This window comes from Nerophis ophidion, linkage group LG12, assembly GCF_033978795.1.
Source record: "Nerophis ophidion isolate RoL-2023_Sa linkage group LG12, RoL_Noph_v1.0, whole genome shotgun sequence".
NCBI lineage: Eukaryota > Metazoa > Chordata > Actinopteri > Syngnathiformes > Syngnathidae > Nerophis > Nerophis ophidion.
This window is the reverse complement of record NC_084622.1, coordinates 65,938,477-65,960,317: the sequence shown is the minus strand read 5'-3', so window position 1 is coordinate 65,960,317 and position 21,841 is coordinate 65,938,477. Positions and strand designations below refer to the sequence as shown.

At 42.2% G+C, this 21,841-nt stretch overlaps 1 protein-coding gene across 13 annotated transcripts in view; it reads right to left on the bottom strand.

The window, feature by feature from the left end:
- The window catches only part of LOC133563715 (uncharacterized), a 390,671-nt gene that overhangs the window by 216,539 nt on the left and 152,291 nt on the right, over nucleotides 1–21,841 (bottom strand). For 2 of the 13 annotated variants that reach the window (XM_061918009.1, XM_061918004.1), the window contains exon 2: nucleotides 4,264–4,339. The exons of the other annotated variants lie outside the window; for them this stretch is intronic. In XM_061918009.1, the coding sequence (XP_061773993.1) occupies nucleotides 4,264–4,339 (76 nt within the window). The remainder of the gene's footprint in view (nucleotides 1–4,263; nucleotides 4,340–21,841) is intronic. 13 annotated transcript variants of the gene reach the window in all.

Sequence of the window (21,841 nt, the reverse complement as noted above, 5' to 3'; positions counted from 1 at the left end):
TAGGGACAAACTTGCAATAAGAAACATATGTTTAATGTAGTCCAAGATATTTTTTTGTTAAAATAAAGCCAATAATGCATTTTTTTTTTGTTCCCTTTTTTTTGAAAAGTCTCAAAAAGTATTGAAAACCTTTTTGGTGCCGGAACCTAAATATTGTTATGGAGACAACTGATGTCCTCCATGTCAGAGTCCAACTTGGATGGAAGGAAGGATCAAAGGAGGAGGAGGAGGTACTACGACACATGCGGCAGACCAGTATTTGGTGTGGCGTGGTGATGCAGACCGTTACAAATCCCGATCCATCCTGTGAATTAGTTTAAAGAAGCTAGTCAGTATCCAAGCGGCTCTCCCAGTCGGGAAGGATAGGTCACACTTTCAATAAAGCGGCCGAGGGCTTGACAACTAAAGTGGAAGTGATGAAAATACACGAGTTAGAAAATAAAGTCCAACATCTGCACATCTGACACGAGTACCTTCTTGAGCGCATCTGACATTTCTTTTTCTTTTTTTCCTCCCGGCACATTTTAATTAGTCCGTTTGGAGGTTTCTGGGATTGCGGCAAGGAGGATAATCCAGTCCTGACCTATATTCATCTTGGTGAGAAGCAGGAAGAGGGAATTGCATGGGGATGTTCAAAGGAAGCCTCCCGCCCAAATATGCAACGTCCGTTAAGATAAAACCAAAAAAAAAAAGTAAAAGCTGCGTCATTAACAGTAACTCAATGGATTTTGTGGCCATTTAAAAATCCAACCATCCATCTTTTGCATATAAACTGGCTGACTGTGGTCAACAAGATGATAGTGTTCATGCAAACAGGCACACATGGGACTCCTAAAAATCTATATTTGGGTAAAAACATTGATTAGGGGATGACTACTTAATTGATTTGAGTAATATGTGTTGTCCTTGTCTTGACTAAAGGTTGATCCATTGATTGTTGGGGAAGCCTCTGAAGCTGGATTTAAGCTCCCAGGTTCAAAAGGACACAATATTTGTCCTCCCGTGTGAAACAGTTGGGGTTTAAGTAATCCATAATAAGTTGGTTAGATCCTGAGAATAAGTAAGCAACTACAAACCCTGTTTCCATATGAGTTGGGAAATTGTGTTAGATGCAAATATTAACAGGATACAATTATTTGCAAATCCTTTTCAACCCATATTCAGTTGAATATGCTACAAAGACAATATATTTCATGTTCAAACTCATATTTTTTTGTTGTTGTTGCAAATAATAGCAAAGTATCCAGACTGTTATCAAGGTAAAGTGTAAAATCCAGCATGTGTGATGGTATGGGGGTGTATTAGTGCCCAAGGCATGGGTAACTTACACATGTGTGATGGTATGGGGGTGTATTAGTACCCAAGACATGGGTAACTTACACATGTGTGATGGTATGGGGGTGTATTAGTGCCCAAGACATGGGTAACTTACACATGTGTGATGGTATGGGGGTGTATTAGTGCCCAAGACATGGGTAACTTACACATGTGTGATGGTATGGGGGTGTATCAGTGAACAAGGCATGGGTAACTTACACATGTGTGATGGTATGGGGGTGTATTAGTGCCCAAGACATGGGTAACTTACACATGTGTGATGGTATGGGGGTGTATTAGTGCCCAAGACATGGGTAACTTACACATGTGTGATGGTATGGGGGTGTATTAGTGCCCAAGACATGGGTAACTTACACATGTGTGATGGTATGGGGGTGTATTAGTGCCCAAGACATGGGTAACTTACACATGTGTGATGGTATGGGGGTGTATTAGTGCCCAAGACATGGGTAACTTACACATGTGTGATGGTATGGGGGTGTATTAGTGCCCAAGACATGGGTAACTTACACATGTGTGATGGTATGGGGGTGTATTAGTGCCCAAGGCATGGGTAACTTACACATGTGTGATGGTATGGGGGTGTATTAGTGCCCAAGACATGGGTAACTTACACATGTGTGATGGTATGGGGGTGTATTAGTGCCCAAGACATGGGTAACTTACACATGTGTGATGGTATGGGGGTGTATTAGTGCCCAAGACATGGGTAACTTACACATGTGTGATGGTATGGGGGTGTATTAGTGCCCAAGACATGGGTAACTTACACATGTGTGATGGTATGGGGGTGTATTAGTGCCCAAGACATGGGTAACTTACACATGTGTGATGGTATGGGGGTGTATTAGTGCCCAAGACATGGGTAACTTACACATGTGTGATGGTATGGGGGTGTATTAGTGCCCAAGGCATGGGTAACTTACACATGTGTGATGGTATGGGGGTGTATTAGTGCCCAAGACATGGGTAACTTACACATGTGTGATGGTATGGGGGTGTATTAGTGCCCAAGACATGGGTAACTTACACATGTGTGATGGTATGGGGGTGTATTAGTGAACAAGACATGGGTAACTTACACATGTGTGATGGTATGGGGGTGTATTAGTGAACAAGACATGACTAACTTACACATGTGTGATGGTATGGGGGTGTATTAGTGAACAAGGCATGGGTAACTTACACATCTGTGAAGGCACCATTAATGCTGAAAGGTCCATACAGGTTTTGGAGCAACATATGTTGTCATCCAAGCAACGTTATCATGGACGCCCCTGCTTATTTCATTCAGCAAGACAATGCCAAGCCACATTCAGTATGTGTTACAACAGCGTGGCTTCGTAAAAAAAAAAGAGTGCGGGTACTTTCCTGGCCCGCCTGCAGTCCAGACATGTCTCCCATGGAAAATGTGTGGCACATTATGAAGCGTAAAATACGACAGTACTTAAAACAGTACTTTTTTTTTTTTACTGTAATAAACTGTGTTGCCTTTTTGCCATTTACAATAATACACCCAAAAATCTACAGTAGTTAATTTGCAGTTAAAAAAAACAAAACAAAGCAAGACAAAAAAGGGCAGCTCAGGTAGCCAACGATTTTTATTTACAGTAAAAAACATTTTTTTAATTTTACAGCAAAATTCTGGCAACTGAGCTGCCTTTTTTTTTTTAACCATAAAAACAGCAGTATTATTTTTCCATTTACAGTAATATACCGAAAAATTTACATTTGTTGATTTGCGGTTAAAAAAACCCCCAAAAAAACCGGGCAGCTCAGGTAGCCAACATGTTTTATTTACAGTAAAAAAAAAAAAAGAAGTAAATTTTACAGTGAAATTCTGGCAACTGAGCTGCCTTTTTTTTTTTTTTTTTAACCATAAAAACATCAGTGCTATTTTTCCATTTACAGTAATACACCGAAAAATCTACAGTTGTTAATTCGCGGTAATAAAAAAAAAAAAAAAAAAAAAAAATGGACAGCTCCGGTAGCCAACATTTTTTATTCACAGTAAAAAAACAAATGTAAATTTTACAGTAAAATTGTGGCAACTGAACAGACTTTTTTCTATATTTTAACCATAAAAACAGCAGTACTGTTTTTCCATTTACAGTAATACACTGAAAAATCTACAGTTATGAACTGCGGTAAAAAACAAAACAAATAAAAAAATGGGCAGCTCAGGTAGCCAACATTTTGTAGTTACAGTAAAAACAGCAATACTGTTTTCCATTACAGTCATATAAAGTTAAAGTACTAAAATTGTCTCACACACACACACACACACACACACACACACACACACACACACACACACACACACACACACACACACACACACACACACACACACACACACACACTAGGTGTGGCGAAACTATCCTCTGCATTTGACCCGTCACCCTTGATCACCCCCTGGGAGGTGAGGGGAGCAGTGAGCAGCAGCGGTGGACTCGCCCGGGAATCATTTTTGGTGATTTAACCCCAATTCCATTCTCAATTTTGAGGTGAAATTATTGCAACTTACCATATATTTTTTTACATTTTTTATAAAAAAAAAACAGCCACTAATAAAATGCATTAAAAAATCGCATAATAATAGTATTCACAGTTAGAAGCGGCCCTCGGGGGCCAAACTAAACTGGGATGACACGTCTGATCTAATAGGTGATTGATTACATGATGCAAATTGACAAAACATATTAGATGACATGGCTTATTCCTCTTTTTTTTATATCTATTTCCCTGTATTTCCATGAGTTGACCAAGATGCAAACGCCGTCTGGCGTCCATCCGCAGCACTAAAAACATCAAAGCTCAGAAGGGTGCCGCCTTCTAGAAGTCAAACTGAGTATTTGTCTCAGCTTGGACAGAATCCTAGATCTTCTTGCCACGCGTGTCAAAGAAGTAGTCAGACTGACTCACACAAACGTGCTCCTTCCTGGCTCCGCTCGCTTGTCCTCACAAGATCCAACACACTCTCCAAAAACAGCACACTGGTCTGCAAGAAGAAGAGGATCAAGAGCGGGACAAGATCAATCCGAAGACGCGGCCAGGTTTTGGGATTTCCTTTGATTGCAGACCCTCGTAAATTGCTGCACCCTTGAGGCTTTAGTATAAAGAGAGCACGGCCAACTAAGCAACAGGCGCCGTGATTAAAGTTAAAGTAGCAATGATTGTCACACACACACACTAGGTGTGGTGAAATTATTCTCTGCATTTGAGTCATCACCCTTGATCACCCCCTGGGAGGTGAGGGGAGCAGTGAGCAGCAGCGGTGCCGCGCCCGGGAATCATTGATGGTGATTTAACCCCCAATTCCAAGCCTTGATGCTGAGTGCCAAGCAGGAAGGTAATGGGGCCCATTTTTATAGTCTTTGGTATGACTCGGCCGGGGTTTGAACTCACGACCTACCCATCTCAGGGCGGACACTCTAACCACTAGACCACCGAGTAGGTTTTGCCACCAAGGACGTGTGAGGCTCTGCCCGGATGCATGGAATTGCTGTTTTGACGTTAGTTTTTCTGATGAAATAAACCCAAATATGTCTATACATGGTTTTAAACCAGGGGTCTCAAACCCGCGGGCCAATTGCAGCCCGGGAGACGTTATTTTGCGGTCCACACCTTAATCTGAAAATGCAATGTTGGTGCAGCCTGCGGGTTTTATATGAATGGCGCTTTACAACGTCATACTTTTGAATCCTCGATTTTCCCAGAAAGCTCCCGATAATCATTCTCTCAAATTTCCCCTTAAAGACAAAATTAAGACGGCACGGTGGAGGCACCGCCTTAAGCATCCTCTTCAACCGGGACAAACTGGTGCCGGCCCAGCCACATGTTGGAGCCAATATTGATAGACGCAGTGAGCGACTGCAAGGCATACTTGGTCAACAGCCATACAGGTCACACTGAGGGTGGCCGTACAAACAACTTTAACACTGTTACAAGTATGCGCCACACTGTGAACCCACACCAAACAAGAATGACAAACACATTTTGGGAGAACATCCGCATCGTCAAATATACACCCCCGGCCCCCCCAACCCCGCCCCCTATTGTAGCCCGGAAGAGTTAGGGCTGCATTGGATTCTGGGTATTTGTTCTGTTGTGTTTTAGATGTTCTCCTAAAATGTCAATCAATCAGTCAATCAATGTTTATTTACATAGCCCTAAATCCCCAGTGTCTCAAAGGGCTGCACAAACCACAATGACATCCTCGGTAAAAGTGTTTGTCAATCTTGTTTGGTGTGGGTTCACAGTGTGGTGCATATTTGTAACAGTGTTAAAGTTGTTTATACGGCCACCCTCAGTGTGACCTGTATGGCTGTTGAATAAGTATGTCTTGCAGTCGCTCCCTTGGGTCTGCTGAGGCCTCATACGATATCTGACTGGGTTAGAACACTGTGTGTATGGTGGAAAAGCGGACGAAACGGCATTTCGTAGAGAATGCTTAAGGCATTGCCATCATGACACGCCCTTATTATTGTTGTCTGGGATAAAAACTGGGAGACAGATTGCCCCGGGATATTGAAGGGAGGGGCACTGATATCCTTGTGTTTCCTGGAAAAATCGCGAGAGTCGACAAGTATGTTGCTAGGGCGGGAAAGCCATTCAAAGAAGATGAATCCATTAAAAAGTGCATGTTAGATTTTTTTTAAGAAAACTTTTCTTGCGGCCCAGCCTCACCCAGTTTCTGCATCCAGTGGCCCCCAGGTAAATTGAGTTTGAGACCCCTGACGTAGAGAAACATGTTCGCTTGACCGCTCTGTGTTAAAGATTCAAAATAAACAAAGAAACACAGGCTGTGTTTCGGTTGCTAAAGGCAGCTGCAATCCACCGCTTTCCACCAACAGCATTCTTCTTTGACGTCTCCATTATTAATTGAACAAGTTGCAAAAGATTCAGCAACACAGATGTCCAAAATACTGTGTAATTATGCCATGAAAAGAGGCGACTTTAGCCGTGTGTGGTGCTGGGCTAGTATGTCTGCTACAACCAATAACGTCACAAACACGCGTCATCATTCCGCGACGTTTTCAGCAAGAAACTCCGCAGGAAATTAGATGAAAATGTTAGCATGCTTAAGTTAGCTTGCTCGCATGCTAACTTCAGCGCATTAAGAGTTAACAGCTGCCACATACCAAGTTATATTGACTAAGTGTAGGTTAAAGTCCTACTGAAAGCCACTACTAGCCACCACACAGTCTGATAGTTTATATATCAATGATGAAATATTAACATTGCAACACATGACAATACGGCCGCTTTACTTTACTAAATTACAATTTTAAATTTCCCGCGGAGTTTCTTGTTGAAAACGTCGCGGAATGTGTGTCATGTTATTGGTTGGAGGGGACATATTAGCCCAGCACCAAACACGGCTAAAAGTTGTCTCTTTTCATGGCATAATTACACAGTATTCTGTACATCCGTGTTGCTGAATATTTGGCAACTTGTTCAATTAATAATGAAGAAGTCAAAGTAGAAAGATGGAGGTGGGAAGCTTTTAGCCTTTAGCCACACAAACACACGGTGTTTCCTTGTTTAAAATTCCCGGAGGTGGATCAGAGCGGTCAAGAGAACATGGAACATGTCAGCCGGCAGTTTTGGTGAGAAAATTGTGGTAATAAGTCGCGGAGCTTCTGTCCTGCTGCAACTTCGTGACTTCCCTCAACACACCCGTGGCCACACCCCTCTGAATATCAGGTACTATTTAACTCACTAAAACACTAGTAACACAATAGGCAGATAAGGGATTTCCCCGAATTATCCTAGTAAATGTGTCTAAAAACATCTGAATCACTCTCACTGCAATCGCCTTTTTTTTTCTTTTTTCTAGTCCTTCACTCTCACTTTCCTCATTCACGAATCTTTCATCCTTGCTCAAATAAATGGGGAAATTGTCGCTTTCTCGGTCCGAATCGCTCTCGCTGCTGGTGGTCATGATTATAAACAATGTTCAGATGTGAGGAGCTCCACAACCCGTGACATCACGCCCACATCGTCTGCTACTTCCGGTACAAGCAAGGCTTTTTTATTTGCGACCAAAAGTTGCGAATTTTATCGTGGATGTTCTCTACTAAATCCTTTCAGCAAAAATATGGCAGTATGGCGAAATGATGAAGTATGACACATAGAATGGAGCTGCTATCCCCGTTTAAATAAGAACATCTCATTTCAGTAGGCCTTTAAAGTACTTGTTTACCAATGTAAAAATGCTAAAAACCTAGCAGCATCTCTTAAGTTTGGTCTTTGGCATCAATAACTAAAGATTCATGCGAAAAAGTGTGAATTGTCGGTATATTGTTCAGCGATAATAAATAAGAAGAATACATCCTGGAGTGTCTGTTGGATGTTCCTCCCACTTGCTTTATGTCCTTATCTTTGACACTCTCTTCTTCTGTCACTCTCATCCCTTCTTTTCTTCCGCTGGCTGACCCCAAGCATCATCTTGAATATTCATAACTTATCTCTGATGAGCATGCTAAATGGCTGTCAAGAAGATTTGGTCACATGACAGAACGGGCTTGTCTTTGATAAGCGCCGACTGGAGCCCAGAAAGTAGGACAAGACGGACCGAGAGAAAAGAGACGTTGACCTCGAAGGGTTTTTTTTTTTTTTTTGGGGCACACGGTTGAGCCAATGAGATCTCTGGCGGAAAACCGTTGGAGATACGGAGTGGGCAGCTATAGAGAGGTCAGTAGGGGGGCAGACCCCTGTGGCGGTCCCAGGGGTGAAAGTCATTGTCACAAAGCTTTAATGGGTCGCAAAATTCCTAAACGGACCAGAACCTGTGAGCGATTGAGAAACGAAAGACGTTTGTGATTCAAATGGGATCTCTGGGAGTTCCACCGGGATGGATGCAGTTGGAAAAGCTTCTCAGAGGAAACTAACTTTCTCCCATAGCTTCAAGGATAAGCCGAGCACGACCCCTGTCTAGCACATATTTTCATTGTATATATATATATATATATATATATATATATATATGGACAAGCAGTCAAAAATGGATGGATATATATATATATACATATATATATATATATATATATATATATATATATATATATACGCCCGGATGTAGCTGAGATAGGCGCCCCCCGAGACCCCAAAAGGAAATGAGCGTTAGAAAATGGATGGATATATATATATATATACATACATACACACATATACATACATATACATGTATATATACATACACACATATATATACATACACAAATACATATATACACACACATATATACACAAACACAAATATATATATATATATATATATATATATATATATATATATATCTTTATGAAAACAAACATTTGGATTTTCCTCACTTTGCTTTGAATGAAGACAAAGATAAATGAGTTCTGGTCAGTAAACCAAACAACTTGTGAATATGAGGCTCACTATTTAGTTCAACAAAGTTCTACAGAAAAAGGCTTACATTTACCGAAGACAACACTTTCCAAAATGTTTATTTATGATATGCTTTGTATTTGTTTGACAAACATTACGCAAGCCACCTCCAGGCTCGACAACGGCAATAAATACACAACAGTTTCTTCTCCATGCAACAAACCTTCGGAGGGCTCCAGTTTTCCTACCGGCACTTTACAGCAAAACCCAAACCAATGGACAACACAGACGGTTTGATGCGCCGTCCATATTTCAAAACAGCCATTTGTACCCTGAACCATATGTTTATGTCTGAGGTTATGAGGTTCACATGCAACGCAACCCCGGGTTTGACCATTAACATCTTGTCACTGGTGTAGGAACCGAAGAAATGTTTACATTGCTAAACATTTCACCAAATCCGCTTTGTAAAGCAGGATGAGATTATAATGGATGTTTTGTCCAAAGATGTTGATAAGTTGTCAATTTAGTGAGTTCAATGGACCCACAGGTGGTCATTTGAGTGGAAAATTCAGTAGATCCCCAATTTATGTACAGTAAAGACCAAAAGTTTGAACACACCTTGTCTTCATTCAATGCATTGTCTTTATTTTCATGACTATTTACATTGTAGATTTTCCCTGAAGGCATCAAAACTATGAATGAACACATGTGGAGTTATGTACTTAACAAAAAAAGGTGAAATAACTAAAAACACGTTTTATATTCTAGTTTCTTCAAAATAGCCACCCTTTGCACACTCTTGGCATTCTCTGCATGAGCTTCAAGCACACCTGGGAAGCGAAAACCATTTCAGGTGACTACCTCTTGAAGCTCATGGAGACAATGCCAAGAGTGACTTAATTACCTTTATGAGACACTTTTATGAGAGTTATTTCCTATCCCTCCATTTGAACGACTGGCACGCCCAAGAACAAAACAGCAATACGGGATTTTCTGCTCAAACTCTACAATCACAGACAACCACGACAAAAACTGACCATCGTGTAAATTAAACTTTACTTTGAGTTCCTCCCGGATGACAGAGCTTCTCACCCTATCTCTAAGGGAGAAACTCATTTGGGCCGCTTGTACCCGTGATCTTATCCTTTCGGTCATGACCCAAAGCTCATGACCATAGGTGAGGATGGGAACGTAGATCGACCGGTAAATTGAGAGCTTTGCCTTCCGGCTCAGCTCCTTCTTCACCACAACGGATCGATACAGCGTCCGCATTACTGAAGACGCCGCACCGATCCGCCTGTCGATCTCACCATCCACTCTACCACTCGTGAACAAGACCCCGAGGTACTTGAACTCCTCCACTTGGGGCAGGGTCTCCTCCCCAACCCGGAGATGGCATTCCACCCTTTTCCGGGCGAGAACCAAGGACTCGGACTTGTCTATATAAGTAACCATTGATTGATTGATTGACATGGTCACTGCTAATGAGTAAAACTGCTCATACATCAGTCGAGCTTAGAGTCTTCCAGTCTCGTCTTAGTTTATGTGCCGAGTTGTCTTCTACCCATTTACCAAATAAAAGCTCCCATGGGAGGTTTTGAGGACCGACACCACAGGGACCGTTTCCTCTGCCGGCAACACAATCGTTGTTGGCCTCAGTGTCCTGTCACACAATAAACCATGCTCAGCCAGGAGGGGCCACAAAGACCACCAACCATCCCCTGCTGCAATGTGCTATTGGCATTTAGCAGCCAGCTATATCAAACATGCACGCTCACACTTGACAGGAACCTCAGAGGATATCCCAAACCTGCTGGCTAATCTTCACTAAATCTGCCCCCCCCCCTTTGGCATTATCTGCCTTTGTTATCAGCGCCGGGCCCTAAGAATGGCAGGGGGGGGGGGTCACCAGGGTAAGACTTCTTTTCCAGCGTTTGCTTGTGTAGAGGAGGGGGGGGGGGGGAGTGGTGCAGGCAAGAGGCCACCCCTTACTCAACTCTTCAACCCTCCACGCTGCAGCCCCCCAACTCTGATATTTTTGGAAGTCTTTTTTTTTTTTTTACCCTTCCTCTAAAACACAAATAAATGTGTGATGGATGACTGAGCAGAGGCAACACCTCCCCCATCAATCTACAGCCACTGGGCTTTAGGGAGAAGGCAGGGAGTGGGGGGGGGGCAAGTCCCTTTGCAGGCCTCCACAAGACCCAGCAGCGTGGCCCCCATGTCTCTCACACTGCTCCACAAGACCCAGCAGTGTGGCCCCCATGTCTCTCACACTGCTCCACAAGACCCAGCAGCTTGGCCCCCATGTCTCTCACACTGCTACCGAATCCGCATGGACACATGCAGCGTGATCCGCACTCCAACAATGTTTGAGCCCAGGAACTCCGTAGGCTCAAACATTCTGGACCAGTGGTTCTTGACCTGGGTTCCATCGAACACTAGGGGTTCCGTGAGTCGGCCTTAGGGGTTCGGCGGAGGTCAAAACCCACCCGACTCATTGTGTGAATACAAACTTCTCCCTTTCGGCTTATTACAGGTACGGCAACAGCTGGCCGGTTTGCAGGTGTGTCATTTGTTGTGAGTTCATGCTCTGTGTTCTTTGAACAAGGTGATGTTCATGCACGCTTCATTTTGTGCACCAGGAAAAAAAACATGGTCATACTTAAGTATGGGGAGCATATTCACCATTAATTAGTTGCTTATTAACATGCAAATGAGTAATATATTGGCTCTTAACTAGTCATTATTAAGTACTTATTAATGCCTTATTCGGCATGGCCTTATTATAACCCTAACCCTCCAACCCTAACCCTAACCAAATAACTTTAAATTAAGTCTTTGTTACTTAAAATATGTTCCCCTAGTGTGCAAATAACTCTAAATTAAGTCTTTGTTACTTGGAATATGTTCCCCTAGTGTCCAAATAACTCTAAATTGAGCCTTTTTAACTTAGAATATGTTCCCCCAGTGTCCAAATAACTCCAAATTAAGTAATATTTACTTAGAGTATGTTCCCCTAGTGTCCAAATAACTCCAAATTAAGTATTTTTACTTAGAATATGTTCCCCTATTGTGCAAATAACTCTAAAATAAGTCTTTATTACTTAGAATATGTTCCCCTAGTGTCCAAATAACTCTAAATTAAGTCTTTATTACTTAAAATATGTTCCCCATACTAAAGTGTTACCAAAAACATATAATTTGTCTTGAATTTTTTTTTCTTTTTTCACTGAAGAAGGGTTCTGTGAATGCTGAAACTGGTGGGGTTCGGTACCTTCAACAAGCTTAAGAACCACTGCATCAAAACCTGTATGAACCATCAGAGAAAGTCTTGGACCATCTCAGCAGATGAGTTTGTCCATGGGAGCCACTTTCTGTGAACCACATCGGGAAATAAAGAAAAAGAGAACGTGGGCTGTGGAAAACGACTGGAGCAGTTTGGTGGCTACTCTCTGGTACTCCGGTAATTGCTCCTGATAAAAAGATCCTCCTGATCAAGAACTCCCTCGGTGCTCTGGGTGCATCTGTTGAAAGCAGCCTCAGAAACCTTGGGGTTGTGTTGGATCAGTCCGTGTCTATGGAGGTTCTTTGTCGTCAACTGACCAAAAACTGTTTTTATCACCACCGAAATGTTTCCAAACTGAGAAATTTATGGTCAATATTGGATCTCGAAATGATCATTCACACGTTCATTTGGTTTCGCATTTGTAACGCTTAGCTGGCATCGTGGTGCGTGTTTGCGTTCTCTCGTGGGTGCAGCGGAGATGGAACACAGCGTAAAGGTAGGAATGATGCTTTATTTATAACTACAAAACCAAACTAGGAACAAAAACATTTGCACGAAGGCGCTACAAACAAAACCAACACAAATCGCTAGCATGAGCTAGGGACAAATAACAGAATAGCGTGGCAGCTAAAGTACACAAAAGGAATTACCACAATGCGGGAAGAGCGATGTCACCTGTTGCAAGGAAGCAAATAAGAGTCGGAAAAGGAATGGCAAACAAAGGTGGGCCCAAATAGAAGAGATAATCAAAAATCAGGTGCGTGTGAAAAACAAGGCAGGTGACACAAATGGGTAACTATGGAAATGGAAAAAAACAGGAAGTGCCACCAGGAACTAAGGGAGTCAAAAAACAAAACGAGATAAAAAACAGAACCAAAACCAGAATATTCCATGATCCAAGGAGCGCATCATGACAGCATTGACTATTGCAATTCTCTTTTACTCTCTTTAATAAGTCAACGCTAAAACGTTGGGGTGTAACGGTACGTGTATTTGTATTCAACCGTTTCGGTACGGGGGTTTCGGTTCGGTTCAGAGGTGTACCGAACGAGTTTCCACACGGATATATTAAGTAGCGTACCGCACGTTGTGTAAACAATGCACACCGAGGCAAAACACACGGCATGCTAGCAGCGACCGGGCTACGCTAGACTGACCATACCTCCTCTTTTCACCGTATATGTCCTCTTTCACGGGGCTGTCCGGGTGGAGTTTCGTAAATGCCTCAAATGTACGGCATTTTAAATTAGGGTTTCGTGTATTTTCAATGTACGTTCATGGTTAAAAAGGGGTTAAAAACAAAATAAAAACAGCATTGGTGAGGGAGGGGCAGAGACAGAGAGAGCGAGATAGTTATGATGAACGCGCATGTGCCACCAGGCTTTGCTTTTTACCCATAGATTTATCACATTTTTATTTTTCATCATCTAGAGCAGAGGTGTCAAAAGTGTGCCCTGGAGGCCATTTGCGGCCCACAGCTAATGTTTTAAAAGCCCACGACACATTCTAAAAATACTATTAAAATAAACAAAAACCTTAACAAAAGTGAAATAAAAAAAACTTAAAGGCTAAATTTAATTTCGAAAAAGTTGCAATTTTGACTAATAAAACACCGCTGTTTTTTTTTTCTTTCGAACTGTCATTGCTCAAAACATAATACTGAATCAAAATCAATTTTATTATGAATTATTGACCTATCAAAGGTTCCGATTACTTCACATCAAATATTCCACTAAGAAAAATATTTTTGGTGGAAGATTTTTGCAAATTTGGTAGATAAATAACAAAAAAATTATATTTTGTTGTTTTCTTACTGTACCGAAAATGAACCGAACTGAGACCTTTGAACCGAGGTACGTACCGAACCAAAATTTTTGTGTACCGTCACACCCCTACTAAAAAGACTTCAGACTGTACAAAATGCGGCTGCCAGACTTTAGAAGGGTGTACCCGGGACAGCCCGTATCAACCACGTTTTATCCAGTCTTCATTGGCTTCCAGTCCCGATTTTAGTCCTGACATTCCGTGCGTTGCATGGTGGGGGCCTCAGTACATCACTGACTTGCTAGTCCCCCACTCTTCAGGGCACAGCCTCTGGTCTTCAGGCCAGGGTCTTCTAAAGATCCTTAACACTGGTTTTAAATCCCGTAGAGACCTGGCATTGCAGGCTAAGGCTCCCAGACTCTGGAACAACTTCCACCAGTCCCTCTGTGATCTTAACTGTGTTGAAACTTTTAAGAAACATTTGAAAACTTGTCTTTTCAGTAAAGCTTTTAGTTAATGCACCTTTTAACTATTATTTTTAATCCACTTTGTATCATTTTTATGATGTTGCCTTGTTTTAAATTAAATTGTTGTTGTACTTGACCAATGTTTCGTACGGCGCTTTGTGATTTTATCTGTGAAAATCTCTTTATAAATAAAATGTACTTACTAAACGCAGACACATCTGAGCAGCACTGCTAGTCTTTCTCTCAGTGTGTCTATCTCAGAGCAAGGTTGAATTCCAGCCCAGTGTCGTCACAAGGAGCAAAGGGAAGGCAGGGAAGTGGTTTTAGAAGAAAAAAAGAAAATCCTGGTATAAGCGTCTGGATAAGTTTGTGGGTGGCTCGGTGGGTGGTGTTCCCCACAATTCTCTCTCTCTCCCTCCCTTGTTCTGTATCTGCCTGGTCTAGAAGAGCAGAGAAATCAGTTGTACATAAGACGTTGTTGATATATGTGAAACATCTCATTGACAACATCAATCACAACTCTTTGAAGTCTTGGCTAAATTACACAAAAGGTAACTGATGGACTGAAGCGTATGTAAGGATGGGAATTGGTGAGATTTTCCCGGTTCGGATTCTACTTTCGAATCTGCTAAATAGTTCGGTTCTTTATTGGTTCTCACCACAAGGCACACTGTCGATAAACGGTCTGTTTCTAAAAAAATATTTTTCCATACATAAGGCGCACAGTATTATAGGGCAAATCAAAGGAGTAATATTTTTTTTTTCGAAATGTAAAACACTTCCTTGTGGTCTACATAACATGTAATGGTGGTTGTTTGGTGTAAATGTTGCATGGATTATAGATAACAGATTATCTTCGAGCCACTTTCTGACAGTCGCTTCAGGATGCACCTTTTTGTGGGCGGTCTTATTTACGTGGCTCACCTTCGACAGCGTCTTTTCGCCGTCATCTTTGTTGTAGCGGTGTAGCGTGCAAGGACGGGAGTGGAAGAAGTGTCAAACGATGGAGCTAACTGTTTTAATGACATTCAGACTTTACTTCAATCAATAACGGAGCAGCATCTCCTCATCCGGAAACAACAACAACAACAAGAACAGGAAATGTGTTCCGTAAAAAAACATCTGACCGGGACTCTCTGATAACTAAAATTCCTTGGGTGAATAATGAAAACTCACTACACCGGTATGTTTTAACGCTTTCACGGCAAGTAAGAACTTTACACTACTTTATATAAGAAATGGCAACAGCGGAGGATGAATATCCCATAACAAGAAGATATAGAAAAAGAATACGTTTATCGACTGCAGACGTGAGCACATTTTCAGGACTTATGCAGATCCCAAATACAGATCAGCAGGTACAAAAAGCTAAGAATAGTTGATTTTGCATAATATTGCAAAAAAAAAAAAAACGCCAGATAATAAAGTTAAAAGTTAAAGTTAAAGTAGCAATGATTGTCACACACACACTAGGTGTGGTGAAATTTTTCTCTGCATTTGACCCATCACCCTTGATCACCCCCTGGGAGGTGAGGGGAGCAGTGAGCAGCAGCGGTGCCGCGCCTGGGAATAATTGTATGGTGATTTAACCCCCAATTCCAACCCTTAATGCTGAGTGCCAAGCAGGGAGGCAATGGCTCCCATTTTTATAGTCTTTGGTATGACTCAGCCGGGGTTTGAACTCACGACCATCTCAGTAGGTAATACGTCTTACCTTATACACACACACCATAATAACACTGGTATGTTGAAGCACAGTACAATCCATCAGGCGGTGCAGCTTCATAGCTTACCAAAGTCGTAGTAAAACATTTTGATAGATTTTTGAGCGCCGAGTGTAATGTTCTATATTGTCAATGGAACATATACAATTTGTGTTGGTTACTTGATTCGTATTGCAGTCTACACATATCTCTTATGTGTGACTGCCATCTACCGGTCACACTTATTTCACCATGTACCAAATTAAATAGCTTCGAGGTCGGTAAGCACAACCAAAATTATTCCGTACATTAGGCAGTTGTAAGGCGGGTTTTGAGAAAAGGATTTTTTAAGTCCTACTGAAAGCCACTACTAGCGACCACGCAGTCTGATAGTTTATATATCAATGATGAAATATTAACATTGCAACACATGACAATACGGCCGCTTTACTTTACTAAATTGCAATTTTAAATTTCCCGCCGAAGTATCCTGTTGAAAACGTCGCGGTATGATGACCGTGTCTCGGGTTGTAGCGGACATTATTCTCCTGCCCGATCCAAGCTATAAGTAGTCTGCTTTAATCGCATAATTACACAGTATTCTGGACGTCTGTGTTGCTGAAACTTTTGCAATTTTTTCAATTAATAATGGAGACGTCAAAGAAGAAAGATGGAGGTGGGAAGCTTTTAGCCTTTGGCCACAAAAACACAGCTGTGTTTCCTTGTTGAAAAGTCCTGAAGATGAAGCTTTACTATGGATCAGAGCGTTTAAGCGAACATGTCAACCGGCAGTTTTCGGTGAGAAAAATTGTGGTAATAAGTCGCCTCTTACCGGAGACATCAGCGGAGCTTCCGTCTTGCTGCAGCTATGTGGCTTCCCTCAGAGAGTCTGGCGTCAACACATCTGTGGCCACACCCCTCCGACTTTCAGGTACTATTTAATCTCGATAAAACACTAGCAACACAATAGGCAGATAGGGGATTTTCCGGAATTATCCTAGTAAATGTGTCTAATAACATCTGAATCACTCCCACTGCCCTCGTCTTTTTAGTTTTTTTAGTCCTTCACTCTCACTTTCCTCATCCACAAATCTTTCATCCTCGCTCAAATTAATGGGGAAATTGTCGCTTTCTCGGTCCGAATAGCTCTAGCTGCTGGTGGCCATGATTATAAACAATGTTCAGATGTGAGGAGCTCCACAACCCGTGATGTCACGCGCACATCGTCTGCTTCTTCCGGTAAAGGCAAGGCTTTTTTATTAGCGACCAAAAGTTGCGAACTTTATCGTGGATGTTCTCTACTAAATCCTTTCAGCAAAAATATGGCAATATCGCAAAATGATCAAGTATGACGAAAAGAATGGACCTGCTATGGTTCATTCTCTCCGGCACTCATCGAGGGTGGACGCTCCCCTTTCCTCTCCCTTATCTCTCCTGCTTGCTTCTTTGTTTTGTCTTGTCTTAACTTTCTTGTTGCAGAACAGAGACACACTACGGGCTTACACACACACATCCACAAAAATATACGCCACACATACACACCCCATCCCCCCAACCCAACGCCCTCGACGCACCTTTCCTCTGTTGCTAGATATCTCGAGATGTATGTTGTAATATGTATATGTGCTTTGCTATGGAGGTTTTTCCCACTCCAGACTGGGCCCCCTCATCCTTCCCTAGCGTTGACCTTTTCCCATCTTTTACGGGGCACCTCAGCGTTCTTGTTCTGTAACCCTGAACACTGTTTGTTTGTCTAATCTTGAACATATTTGTGCTGAAAACAACGTTTTGTTGTACTTGTGCAATAACAATAAAGACCAATCCTATCCCCGTTTAAATAAGAAAATGTAGGCCTTTATGTGCGCCTTATAGTAGTGCAGTGAAAAGGAAACACTGAATCAAAGTCTGGCTTCCATTTTGTGTCTTGATCAGACACTGACTTTCCCTGCATTGATTCCAAACATTGCAAGAAGTGTTGTCTCTTGACCAACACGTGGGCATATTTCTGCAATATAAACGCACTTTGGTCGTCGTCCCGTTTGTTGAAGTCACAGCAACACAAGATACGTACTTGAAAGAAAGGCACGGTACCCTGAAATAAACTCTGGGTAGAAGCTAAAAAACAGTGGTTTCGAGAAGCGCACATGGAGTGGAGCTCAGCTTGCGACTGCGACTAACAGACACACACACACACACACACACACACACACACACACACACACACACACACACACACACACACAGACACACACACACACACACACACACACACTCATGGAAGCAAAGTAAAGAGAGGCTAACTAACAGCTGTGAACATTTTCCATTTGAAGAGTTACATTCTTGTGTGCTTGTGGCCCTGCACACTCCAGCGGGCTTCCTCTCAGCTCCGTGTGGTATTTGTCCCAAGCTAAGATCCAGAGAGCGGAGCGCGAGCTGCAAATTTTCCCAAGGATACCATCCAGCCGCTGCCTCTTCATCGTTTTCATTTCAGAATCTCTTCCTGATAAGAGAATCTCTAATGACCGCCATTTATAGTAGCTTGGTGTATAATGTAGCCCGGAATAATCAGGGATACATGGGATTCTGGGTATTTGTTCCGTCGTGTTTAACTTGTGTTATAGTGCGGATGTTCTCCTGAAATGTGTTTGTCATTCTTGTTTGGTGCAGGTTCACAATGCGGCGCATATTAGTAACGGTGCTAAAGTTGTTTAAACGGCCACCCTCAGTGTGACCTGTATGGCTGTTGAATAAGGATGCCTTGCTGTCTCTTACAAGCCTCGTCAAACAATTCTTTGGGCTGGCAAGCTATTTGCACAAGCTGTAGAGGGCGCCAGCAGTTGTGACGTCATTGTACGCCCTTATTATCGTTCACTGGTTGAACACCAGCGTACATTCGAGAGAATAATTATTCTAAAATTTGTGAGTCTCCAGGGAAAATTAGGAAGGTTGGCAAGCGGCATTCATATAAAACTTGCGGGCTTGTCTAAGACCCCTGGTTTATACATAGCACAAAGCATAAAAATAACTCTGTATGCAGTATTATTTCATTATAAATTTCAAAAGAGTGACGTGGCTCCCATTGTTTTCTTTACTTTGTGAAACGGGTCAAAACGGCTCTTTGAGTGGTAAAGGTTGCCGAACCTCTGCTGTAGGAGAACAAACATGACACAAACCTCCCTAATTGCTATAAAGCTCACTGTTTATATTAAACATGCTTCACTGATTCGAGTATTTGGCTAGTGCCGTTTTGTCCTGCTAATTTTGGTGGTCCTTGAACTCACCGTAGTTTGTTTACATGCATGACTTTCTCTGACTTTCTAAGACGTGTTTTATGTCACTTCTTTTTATGTCTCAGTTTGTCCACCAAACTTTTACGTTTTGATGAATGCACAAAGGTGAGTTTTGTTGATGTTATTGACTTGTGTGGAGGGCTGATCAGACATATTTGGTCACTGCAAGCTAATCGATGCTAACATGCTGGGAACGCCTCGGGATCCCCCGGGAAGAGCTAGACGAAGTGGCTGGGGAAAGGGAAGTCTGGATTTCCCTGCTTAGGCTGTTGCCCCCGCGACCCGACCTCGGATAAGCGGAAGAAGATGGATGGATGGATGAAGTTTTTGGTTATTTTTATATATTTTTTTCCAAATAGTTGAAAAAAGACCACTACAAATGAGCAATATTTTGTTATACAATTTAATAAATCAGAAACTGATGACATAGTGCTGTATTTTACTTCTTTATCTCTTTTTTTCAAGCAAAAATGCTTTGCTCTGATTAGGGGGTACTTGAATTAAAAAAAATGTTCACAGGGGGTACATCACTGAAAAAAGGTTGAGAACCACCGCCGTAGAGAACCCGGGGCAGGATCGTGTCGATATTTTGCTGTGAGGTATTTTATTAAAGACATACTACTTTGACAGGAGGCAGAAATGCTCAGATATGACGTCAGAGGAACAAGTGTTAAATGTTTGATAACAACGATTGTGCTCTTCGACCTCCTCTCACAGTGTCCACCGTACCCCCCCGGCCTCGACTGAGTCAGTAAAACCTCCCGATCTGAAGACCGTGGGTCTCTTGTTGTGTGGGTAACGAACTGCTTCGGCCTTGGCCAGTTTCCGCAGATGTTAAGAGCACAGCTCGGAGCGAGAGGAGGAAGTGCTGTTTTCGCCAGCTGGCTCCGTCAGAGCAGTCTGGATGAGCGAACACGTGGGCGTGGAAGCTCAGAGGCCCCTCGGCGTCAACCTTCTGTGTTTCTAGGTATATGACTTGTGTGGAGCTCATGTGGTTTGCTGCTAATGCTTCTAAACACGACGGCTCAGGTCTGACACGCCAATCTACTTACTGTGTTTGACTCAAAGGATGTTACGAAGCATTCATTTGTGTTGTTTCGACGTTGCCATGACCCAACGTTCATTCATTTTTTCAGCCGTGATCTATTCCCACTGACTTGGGGAAAGAGGCAGGGCAAACCATTCAGACGTGGATTCAAAAAGAATATGCATTTATTCATTTCTAAAGCACCGTAATAGACAGAATCAATAGTCATTTGATACAGGAGTTATCCAAGTAGTATCGACTGGATACGCTATTGTACTTGGTATCATTACACTGGGTGTCAGGTGTAGATCTTACGGATATACGTTTTAAAATATTTGGCTTTCATGGCTCTCTCAGCCAAAAAGGTTCCCGACCCCTGGACTAGACTGTCACAATATTATGTTAGATCCACTATGGACTGGACTCTCACACTATTATGTTAGATCCACTATGGACTGGACTCTCACAACATTATGTTAGATCCACTATGGACTGGACTCTCACACTATTATGTTAGATCCACTATGGACTGGACTCTCACACTATTATGTTAGATCCACTATGGACTGGACTCTCACAACATTATGTTAGATCCACTATGGACTGGACTCTCACACTATTATGTTAGATCCACTATGGACTGGACTCTCACACTATTATGTTAGATCCACTATGGACTGGACTCTCACTACCATGTTAGATCCACTATGGACTGGACTCTCACTATTATGTTAGATCCACTATGGACTGGACTCTCTCACTATTATGTTAGATCCACTATGGACTGGACTCTCACTATTATGTTAGATCCACTATGGACTGGACTCTCACACTATTATGTTAGATCCACTATGGACTGGACTCTCACACTATTATGTTAGATCCACTATGGACTGGACTCTCACTACCATGTTAGATCCACTATGGACTGGACTCTCACTATTATGTTAGATCCACTATGGACTGGACTCTCACACTATTATGTTGGATCCACTATGGACTGGACTCTCACTATTATGTTAGATCCACTATGGACTGGACTCTCACTATTATGTTAGATCCACTATGGACTGAACTCTCACACTATTATGTTAGATCCACTATGGACTGGACTCTCACTATTATGTTAGATCCACTATGGACTGGACTCTCACACTATTATGTTAGATCCACTATGGACTGGACTCTCACTATTATGTTAGATCCACTATGGACTGGACTCTCACTACCATGTTAGATCCACTATGGACTGGACTCTCACTATTATGTTAGATCCACTATGGACTGGACTCTCACACTATTATGTTGGATCCACTATGGACTGGACTCTCACTATTATGTTAGATCCACTATGGACTGGACTCTCACACTATTATGTTAGATCCACTATTGACTGAACTCTCACACTATTATGTTAGATCCACTATGGACTGGACTCTCACTATTATGTTAGATCCACTATGGACTGGACTCTCTCACTATTATGTTAGATCCCCTATGGACTGGACTCTCACACTATTATGTTAGATCCACTATGGACTGGACTCTTACTATTATGTTAGATCCACTATGGACTGGACTCTCACTATTATGTTAGATC